Source organism: Megalobrama amblycephala, linkage group LG18 (genome assembly GCF_018812025.1).
Source record: "Megalobrama amblycephala isolate DHTTF-2021 linkage group LG18, ASM1881202v1, whole genome shotgun sequence".
NCBI classification, from domain to species: domain Eukaryota; kingdom Metazoa; phylum Chordata; class Actinopteri; order Cypriniformes; family Xenocyprididae; genus Megalobrama; species Megalobrama amblycephala.
Window position 1 is genome coordinate 15,407,797 of NC_063061.1, and position 10,762 is coordinate 15,418,558.

Consider the following 10,762-nt stretch of genomic DNA (forward strand, 5'->3'; position numbering starts at 1 on the left):
ATATTGTATTGTTTTTTTACTTTCAAAATACCAAAACATTTGTACAATGCATTCATATAAATATTATCATGATACAAGGTGAACAATAAGACAAAATCCAGTAACTCAATACTGACCATCTCATCAATGAGAAATTTAATTACCCACACATGTTAATTACCCACACAGTTTTTACATTAGAAAAGACTAAAAGGAAAAAAAGAACTAAAAGTTGGAGTAATGAATCCAGTCATTAATAACCAACCTATAAGAAAATTAAAAATAATATAACAAGAGGAAATGCCTTATAATTTAGCCCAATGAAATTAACACAACACCAGCTGAACACTATCCATAATTACCAGTAATGAACACAAAAATAGGCTGATTTTGCATTTTACATTCTACACTCTTATAAATAAGTTTCAAAAAAGGGATTTTGCAGCAATACCATGGAAGATCCATTTTGGCTTCCCAATCTAAAGAACCTTTTTTTTACTATAAAGAACATTTTGTGCAGTGGAAAGCTTCAGTGGCTGTTGAAGGTTCTTCATGGAACCATAGATGCCAATAAAGAACATTTAAGAGTGTAAGAGTCAACATTAAATTATTTTAGTGGAAATACAGCTTGAATCATTTTTGAGCTCCATTACGAGCATATTTTCAGCTCTTATGCGACAAACCAGGCATGCTGTATAAAATACAGAATTGCTTTGACCTACATGTGACATCCAACAAAAAGTCTCATTTTATGAAGCCTCCTCTGTGAGATCCACCGCGCCCCCTCTGTTCAGCTTCTGGGACCTTTCTTCCTGATTGGACGCCTGGTAAATAAGGGGAACCCCACTCAAGCCCATGCTCTGCAGGTCTTGAAACTGTGCGTTAGACGGGAGAGGTGTTAACTCCCCATCTCTCCTACAGAACAGGCTATATTCCTCCGGCCGATCCACCCCAAATTTCAAAGCACAGAGCTGAGCCATAGCCTCAGTGTTGAGCGCTGTCTTCCACATTAGAGTTTTCACCATGCTACGGTCTCCATCTTGAAACAGCACCTTTATAAATTTCTGTGGCATAGAAACAACACATACTTGTTTTTTGTTGGTACTTTTGATATATACTTGAATGCACAGTTCAGCAAGTGTTGATGTACTTTGCTTTGTTCAACCAGTATATCTGACCTGGTGCAATTTGTTGTCTTTCTGATTTGCGGTTTCGTTGCTCCGACGGCGACTCCATTCTTTCAGAGACTCTCTGGCCTGGTTTGTGAGGCCGCTGGGTGGCACATCCTCTGGCTGACTCTGAATCAGACTCAGACTGGCATAGACACTTGTCAGATAGTAACCCCCTTCAAGAGAATAATAATAATCCTGATTAATAATAATTTATTAATTATATAAATTCTATTTGTGACCATGGACTACAAAACCAGTCATAAGGGTCAATTTTCTGAAATTGATATTTATACATCATCTAAATAAATAAGCTTTCCATTGATGTATGGTTTGTTAGGATAGGACAATATTTGGTCGAGATATAACAAATCCCATTTAAAGTTGTCCAAATGAAGTCCTTAGCAATACATATCCACTCACAAAAATAAATTGTTGATATATTTACGGTAGGAAATTTACAAAATATCTTCATGGAACATGATCTTTACTTAATATCCTAATGATTTTTGGCATAAAAGAAAAATCGATAATTTTGACCCATACAATGTATTGTTGGCTATTGCTACAAATATACCCGTGCGACTTATGTCTGGTTTTGTGGTCCAAGGTCACATTTATTACCATTTATTTATACAGTTCAGTGTAGATAGGTATTCATGTATTGATTAGCTGTGGAGCTAAAGAATAAGATTCCAAAGTATTTATCCATACCTTCTCCTGTAAGCCAAGAACTTTCCAAAAGCTCCATCATATACTCCACCTCCAGAGAGATCTCTGGCATATTGCACAGCACCATCACGTAGGAGAGAGCAGGCAGGAAGTCATCTGCTCCAAATTCCTGACCTGTTTTTAGGAATACAGATAGTAAAGACTCATTACATTGATCAATAGTGACAGTAAAGACATTTATAATGATACAAAAGATTTGTTCTTTTGAACTTTCTATTCATCAAAAAATCCTGAAATGTAGCAGGGGTTCCACAAAAATACTTAACAGCACAACTGTTTTCAACATCGATAATAAGAAAAGTTTTATTTTACCAAATCAGCATATTAGAATGGTTTCTGAAAGATCATGTGACACTGAACGCTTCGGCTTTGCCATCACAGGAATAAATGACGTTTTAAAACATAATAAAATAGAAAACTGTTAAATGGTAATTAGAGTTGTCAAAAGTACCGACTTTGGGACCAATTGGTACTGAAATTTTAAAAATGTGACGCTTTGAGCGCTGTTGAGTGGATTCATAAACAACTCTGATTGGCCATTGTGTTGATGTGCTCATCAGATATGTCTGTGATTGCCTACAATGGTCCGTCTGCTTTAAAACGCTCCCGTGTGTATCTGTGTAAGCGCTTGGGGAAGAGCGTCATTGATAACTATTTACAAAGTATCTGAAGCGTTGATCATTGAAGCCAATCACAGACATATATGTTGAGCGCATGAACACAATGGCCAATCAGGTGTATATGAATCCGCTCAACCGCGCTCAAAGCGCCACATTTTTAAAATTTTAGTAACGAAGTCGGTACTTTTAACAACTATTAATATAATATTTCACAATATTACTGTTTTTACTGTATTTATGATCAAATAAATGCAACCTTGGTGAGCATTAGAGACTTTTTTCAAAAACATTAAAAGTATCTTACTGACCCCAAACTTTAGAACGGTAGTATATGTGCACAAATAAATCTACATATATAAAAAAAACAAAAAACAATGTTATTGAAGAACTTCATTACCTGATTTGTTTTTCATGGCTTTGTAAATGAGTTTGCAGATCTGCAGGAGTAGCAGCACTTTGTCAATAGGCGAGTAAGCCCGCTGCATTAGAGTCAACTTGTGCTTAATTTTCTCAATGCCCTGGGCGTCAGGAACGCCCACCTGAACCCCAAAGAGCTTCTGCGGTGGGACTCGCTTGGCTCTTTGCAAGCTGTCCGTTATTCTCTGGAAGGAACCATCTTGTTTGTGCAAGGTCTGAAGAGCCGCATCGATCTGAGGCTTCAGAGGCTTCAGCACACATCGGAACATGGCTTTCTCCAGCGCTTGGTCTGCACACAGGAAAATACGGTGGCATTTCACCATTTAACTTGTTTGAATGATACTGACAACATTATTACATGAAATCATACTGATTTAAATACCTTTCTCGTTCTCAGTCAGAAGAGTTTCTATTGGAGGTTCGAGCTCTCCACACTCCAGAAGGAACGCTTTGGCTTGACTGATGAAGAGACGCAAATCCTGCAGCAGCTGTACAGCAGAGGTCAAGCACTGGGGCTTCAGTGCCTCTCTCTGCTGCCTCAGGAAGTCTTGAACTAGAGAGCCAAACGCCATCCGGCGGTCACGAGACAGGTCCTCCACCATCCGCGCCACTCGCTTCTCTGGGGCGAAAAAGGATATGAAGGCGGCGCTCATCTTGCGTAGGGCGGACATGGACTTCCTGGGAGGTGGCGCGACTGGGTTGCTAGTGCCTCGTATGAGGGGAGGGCGCTCGGGACTCTCCTCAGTCTCGTCGAGGCTGCTAAGCGAACTGCTGCTGTCCAGCTCACTAAGGGACGGAGCGTGTCGCTGTTCCAGAACAAGCCCTTCCTCCTCGTCCTCGTCCTCCTCCTGTCCTTTCTGCTCCAGGATTGTCGGCTGGGCCTAAAAGCACAAAAAGAAAGTCATAAAACACAAACTGAACTAAAATGTCCCGTAAAATCAGCTCTGAAAAGTATCAGTACCTTCTGAAGAGCCTTGGGCATCTGATAGTCATCTTCAGCAGTGGGAGAAAGAGTAGGGGTGACCATGCTCTTCTTCTGAGACACTACACATGGTTGCATATAGTCCGTGTCTTCCTGCACAGTCTTCTTGACGGCTTCCTCACCAGGCTCAACTACAACAGGTGGGGTCATCTGTTTTGCAGCTTTTAATCTCGCTTTGCATTTGGCTTTAGCCAGTAACGGTGGTGGAGGTGGTGGGATGACAGGTGGTGAGAGGGGACTGGAATTTTCAGTGGAGACTCGAACCTTTACGCTGGTTTTGAAATGATGACGTCTGCGCATGGCGTTGCGACCAGGGTAGTCTTGTAGGAAGAGGGGGTTGACGAAACATAAACCTTTGCCTCCCCCGTAATTCAGCTCACAGGGACTCCGTGTTTGGATTGGACAAAGCTCCTGAAATGGGGTGGGGTTTGGGTTGATGGGCGTTAAGCAGTCTTGTGGGCTTGGAGTTGGGGGCAAGAGTTTGTCAGCGGCAGGAGGTTCATTACGAGGACCCCGGACATTTAAGTGGGAACTCCAGAACTCTGTGGAATACAAGAGGAGATCATGATGAACATGATTTATGAAGTCTAAAATCATTTGAAAGAACAATAAATTATCGTATCAATTATTGGATATAGCGATCGATAATTAATTAGGGTTAATTCACCCAAAAATGAAATTTCTGTCATTAAGTACTCACCCTCATGTCATTCCAAATGCGTAAGACCTTAGTTCATCTTCGGAACACAAATTAAGATATTTTTTGATAAAATCTGTGAGCTTTCTAGCCTCCTATAGACTGCAATGTTATCACCACTTTCAAGGCCCAGAAAGGTAGTAAAGACATCAGTCCTTCAAAGACAATAGTCCTTCTCCAACCATAATGTTATGAAGCGACGAAAATACTTTTGTGCACAAAAAAAACCAAACAAAAATAGTGACTTTATTTTATAACAGCTGTTGACGTAGCGTAAACAATGCAACGCTTCCGTGTTCTACGTCAGAACACTGACTCAACAGCATAGGAGAATGACAGAAGAGAAGAAATTGTTAAATTATCATTATTTTTGTTTTTTGTGCACAATTATTCTCGTCGCTTCATGACAAGGTTGAACCACTGTACTCACATACACTATTTTAACAACGTCTTTACTACCTTTCTGGGCCTTGAAAGTGGTAATTGTGTTACAGTCTATTGGAGGCGAGAAAGCTCATGGATTTCATCAAAAATATCTTAATTTGGTTCTGAAGATGAACGAAGGTCTTACGGGTTTGGAAAGACATAAGGGTGAGTAATTAATGACTGAATCTTCATTTTTGGGTGAACTAACCCTTTAAATTACATTTCCACTATTTTTAACTTTAAATATTTAAGTAATATTTACTTTTAAAATTTTTAATTACATGTAAAAAACAAAACAAAAAAAAAACACTAATTTAATAACTCTCTAACTATATTTTTATAAAATCTGAAAATTGTATGTATTTTGAATATAATGAAGTCAAATAGAATTTCAAAATCAGCAATTTATCAATCAGAAAGTGATCAAAATAACTTATCAGCTGTGAAATATGATCAAAATAACTGTTTATAATATATATAAATATATTTTAAAATTTAATTTAATCCTGTAATGGCAAAGCTGAATTTTCAGCTTTATTACTTCAGTCTTCAGTGTCACATGATCCTACAGAAATCATTCTAATATGCCGATTTGCTGCTCAAGAAACATTTCTTATTATAATGCTGAAAGCAGTTGTGTGGCTTAATATTTTTTGTGGAATCCGTGTTACAGTTTTCAGGATTCTTTCAAAAGTTCAAAAGAACTTTGAAATATACATCTTTTGTAACATTATAAATTTTCACTGTCACCTTTGATCAATTGAATGCATCCTTGCTGAATAAAAGTATCATAAAATACCTGACAGAAAGGTGCCTTTCAAACCAAAATTTCAACAGTCAGATTTGTACCTACCCACACCCATATGAGAGATTGACTCCAACTGTTTGTGTGAGGAAGCCTTGGCTATTGCTTCAGGCAGCTCCAGAGTGAAAGGAAGCACGTCCCTAAAATACAGATCCAGAATAATGGAATAGAAAAGTCATATTTGGGAAGTGTCATGCTGTTGTTGTAGATTCAACACAGTAAATACTAATCCATACCGACTGACACAGTAGAAGGCAATGAGTCTGCACAGGTCTGGGAAACTGATTCCTGAGCTTTCCAAAGAGAAGGCTGTTAATAAAAGAAAAATGGTTTAGCACCAAAAGTCGACATAAAATTAAATTGAAAATAAAAACGGAATAGTATAGCCTACTCGTATTAATTTTACTAAATGCATTTTTTTAAATATTAAAATTTGTGTATATATTGTCATCTTTTTTTCAAGCTGTATTGCTTACTTGCTTAAAATATATTCAAGATGACAAGCTTAATTTATTTCTACAAACTCACCTGAGTCCTCTTCTCGGATGACAACCTGTTTAAAGAATGACGGCATACTGTCATCTGCCAGCCGGACGCACAGCATTTTCTTCTGTGATGTACTGGACTTGCGCACCAGGAAGGTCTACAAGGTAACAAAAGTTTCCAAGAATGTTGTTAAAGTTTGATTATAACTGTCTATTTTCAAAGCAGATGGTGGTTCAAATGTGCTGCTCACCCCAGGGGGCTCACGTCGCAGTATGTGTAAAGCTGTAGCCGAGTTAACAGAGAGCTGAAGCCACACAGGGTGCGTCAGCAAGAGCCGGTCCAGTACACTGATGCTCCTCAGAGATCCTCTCTGTGGACATGCCCGTCTGTCCCCCACAGGCTGAGAGTCAGGATAGTCGTACACCGGGTCACCCTGCATCTTCTGAACGACAGCGAGATTTCAACTGTTTTGGCAATGAATCTCTCCTCTTTGTGGATGTTCACGTTGGCACTTAACAAAAAAAGGAAGTTCTGACCAGTTTTGGAGGATGTCTGTAAGTCAGTGACTGAGTCCTGTCTTACAGTAAATCTGTTTTTTTTCTCATGTGTGATTCTCATACATTTTGTCACTGTTTTTCCTAGAATGGCTATTTTCACACAATCATGTGCCTTCTTATTCCTTCTGACCGTTGCTCTTCAATGGCTATGGGAAACTCCCTCACTGACTCTTTCTCCTGGCCATGTGAGAACCGTGTGTCACAGTCTGACTAATACCTCATCTCTACTGTTTTTGTTCTGCATTCACACATACCATTCAAAAAGCACTTGCATTGTTCTTAAAGACGACACAACAGAAGCATCATTTATTCCAAACTTGATGCAAGGTGAAGAGGAACTGAGAATTAAATTTTCGAGAAGTACAGTATCTCATAGAAGTGAGTACACCCCTCACATTTTTGTATTTTGTATATTTTATTATATCTTTTCATGTGACAACACTGAAGAAATGACACTTTGCTACAATGTAAAGTAGTGATTGTACAGCTTGTATAACAGTGTAAATTTGCTTTCCAAATTTACAGCCATTAATGCCTAAACCGCTGGCCACAAAAGTGAGTACACCCCTAAGTGAAAATGTCCAAATTGGGCCCAAAGTGTCAATATTTTGTGTGGCCTCTGGATATGACGCTGAGCACGTGCACTCAACTTCTTTGGTCGACCATGGCGAGGCCTGTTCTGAGTGGAACCTGTCCTGTTAAACCGCTGTATGGTCTTGGCCACCGTGCTGCAGCTCAGTTTCAGGGTCTTGGCAATCTTCTTAAAGCCTATGCCATCTTTATGTAGAGCAACAATTCTTTTATTTCAGATCCTCAGATAGTTCTTTGCCATGAGGTGCCATGTTGAACTTGCAGAGAGAGTGAGAGCGATAACACCAATTTTAACACACCTGCTCCCAATTCACACCTGAGACCTTGTAACACTAATGAGTCACATGACACCGGGGAGAGAAAATGGCTAATTGGGCCCAATTTGGACATTTTCACTTAGGGGTGTACTCACTTTTGTGGCCAGCGGTTTAGACATTAATGGCTGTGTGTTGAGTTATTTTGAGGGGACAGCAAATTTACACTGTTATACAAGCTGTACACTCACTACTTTACATTGTAGCAAAGTGTCATTTCTTCAGTGTTGTCACATGAAAAGATATAATAAAATATTTACAAAAATGTGAGGGGTGTACTCACTTCTGTGAGATACTGTATTAGTGTATTAGTTTTATCGTGACATGAATCGGTTCTATTAAAAAAAAAAAATACAGGAGTGAATGCATTATTTGAAAACTTTCTTTTTTTACTGATACATGTTATATAATGAACACTCTAGTCTCTAAAGCTGACTCTAAAGTAACTTGTTCACTAGTTGAGTGAGGTTGGGTAGCAGGTTGACTCTGTGTGGGCCAGTATAGAATACTTTTTGGCAATAGCTAATGGCTGCTATGGCAACAGAGACGTACATTTCCACTGGGCATTTCTGCCCACGGGCACACACGCCTCCACTGTTAAAATTTAGGAAAGGCCAGATACTTTTTCCAAAACTTCATGCTCCAAAATAGGCTCAACTGAGAAGAACTGATTAAATGTATACTTTGAATGCAACATGGATTTTTGATAAAAGTGTCTGGCAAAATGCATAAATAAAAGTATTTTTACAAAAGGTGAATAAGTATTATTATAATTTTGATGTTACTTGGAAGATAAAGAAACATTTGGGTAAAAACTATACTAAAAGAGTGATATTCGGTATTAAAACTTTCTTCTCAAGGAACTATTTGGTTCCTTAGACAAAATCCCCCTCAGCGTTGTAAATTCATTAGTAGGACAAAATGCCAACTGAGATATACTTCTAATAATACTTTATGATAATATATTAATGAGTCTGCTTATGGGACAATAAAGTATGAAACGTGTACATGTGGGGGAAAAAATTTTCTACATTTTAAGTGTTGTAACCACTATTTGCACTTTGAATAAGTGCAAGTGTACTTAATTAGTGTTTTTAAAATGAAAGAAAGGAAAGATTTTTGATTCATGACTCAAAAACATATTTTGCAAATAACATCAACTTCTGAGTCATAAATCAAAAATCTTTCCTTGGAGTTACTCCATTTGACCACACAGCAGAATGTATTAAATTTTTTAAATTAAAAATATCTAAATAAATAAATATTTAAATGAATAAATAAAATAAAGGAATATTGTCTTGTCGTGTGATTCCTGGTTAGGCCACACTACATTTGGTTTGGGAGATGTACGTTTTTCAAATATTTATAATATTTTAAAATATAATTCCTTCACTGTTTTTTCTCCCTATAAAAAATAATAAAGAGATTATGCCAAACTCCTTGTTCCAGCATTTCTCCTTGAACATTCCAATGGTGAATACAGTTTTAATGGGTAAAAAAGGGCAGAAAAACTGTAGTCCTGTCCGCCTGAGCTCTGAAATACTGGAGTCTCGGCATGATGAGCAGAGCAAGTCCAGACTGGCGAGAGAGAAGCCTTTAAGTATGCACTGGAGAAGGGCTGCTATTATCGGTTTTGTAATGCAGGCTGAGGCTTTTTTAATTGTTGCCTGCAAGATATTTTCAGGAGCTGTAACTGGATACAGCACTAAATGGAATGACAGTGGATATATGTCTATTTATTAAAAAATGGCACAGTATAGTACTTTGCCACTAAGGTGCAGTCACGTTTGGCCACAGTAATGGGATTCACAAAAAGTAATTCAACAACATCAATATTAGCCTAACAATATATATATATATATATATATATATATATATATATATATATATATATATATATATATATATATATATATATACACACACACACACGTATATTTATAAGCAATTACATCAATTCTAACACACCCAATATATATATACTGTGTGTATTAAAATGGATGTAATTGCTTACAATTATAGCCTCCCAGTACAATACAGACTACGCCACTTTCGCAAATTTGTAGGTTAATAAATGTATATATGTAAATATATATAGATTAGAAACTATAACACGGAACTATTTAACTTAAAATTGGAGAATACAATAGATATAAATCTTAATCAATACTTATGATCAGTGAAAAGTAATTTTTAAACACTTCGTACAATCTTCATTATTATTTTTTTAAAATCTTGAAATCATTACGCCTTTGTGACTAAGCGCAAACTCAGTCTGCGTTCTCTCTCAGAAGAGGGTTAATGTTTTACTGTAATGTAAATGCCACATGGCACTAAAACATTAGTCTTTTGTTTTAGAAGTGATAGTTAAGAAGAGCTACTTACCTCTGTTCATCAATCGCTGTTCAAAAAGAACAAACTACACTAAGTTACTTCGTGACGTTTCCTAAAGTGTCAGATCCATGAAACGCTCTGAATTTCTTTGGGAAATATGGAAAGTCCAGGAATATGTAATTAGGGGGATGCAGCTTGTTATTCCAACATCCACATGTTTGAAAAGATGCCTACGGGAATCTGCGTGAAACTGTGATTAACAGTTTCTTCTTCCTACACATATGTTTTCCAGGCGAGCGTTCTCGTACATGACAAGTCGTTTCATATAGTTTCATACCTGGGCATGCGCATGCGTTGTTCTGACAACCTATAACACAAGAACACACACAGAGAGAAATATATAGTTCATTGCTATAAAGCCAACATTCCCTCTTTGAAATTAATAATAATAGACCTAGTAGATTCCACATTTCCACTTTAAAATACAGTGTCGTCATAATTACTAGTTTTCAGCTAAAACCTGGACTAGTTCATCTTTTATATTGCTAGATTATAATGAACAAGTACCCACTTGCATATCAAAATATGTATGACACTTTGATAAACAGATAACGTTATACAACAAAAATGTTTCATGTTTTATGGGGACTTTA

General features: G+C 37.5%; 1 protein-coding gene across 2 annotated transcripts; it reads right to left on the minus strand.

Moving 5' to 3' along the window:
* Window position 1: 1 nt before the first annotated feature.
* rin1a (Ras and Rab interactor 1a) lies at window positions 2-10,443 on the minus strand. Of its 2 annotated transcripts, none has more exons than XM_048165651.1 (11): window positions 10,161-10,443; window positions 6,564-6,755; window positions 6,356-6,470; window positions 6,064-6,136; window positions 5,876-5,967; window positions 3,879-4,441; window positions 3,300-3,798; window positions 2,898-3,206; window positions 1,863-1,994; window positions 1,158-1,324; window positions 2-1,043 (listed from the first exon to the last, which is right to left on the minus strand). In XM_048165651.1, the coding sequence occupies exons 2-11, from the start codon at window positions 6,750-6,752 to the stop codon at window positions 729-731; spliced, it is 2,454 nt and encodes an 817-aa protein (XP_048021608.1). In that variant the 5' UTR covers window positions 6,753-6,755; window positions 10,161-10,443; the 3' UTR covers window positions 2-728. The 2 variants fall into 2 exon arrangements, with proteins under 2 accessions (XP_048021608.1, XP_048021609.1); XM_048165652.1 differs by having other exon boundaries at window positions 6,564-6,824.
* Window positions 10,444-10,762: the final 319 nt, after the last annotated feature.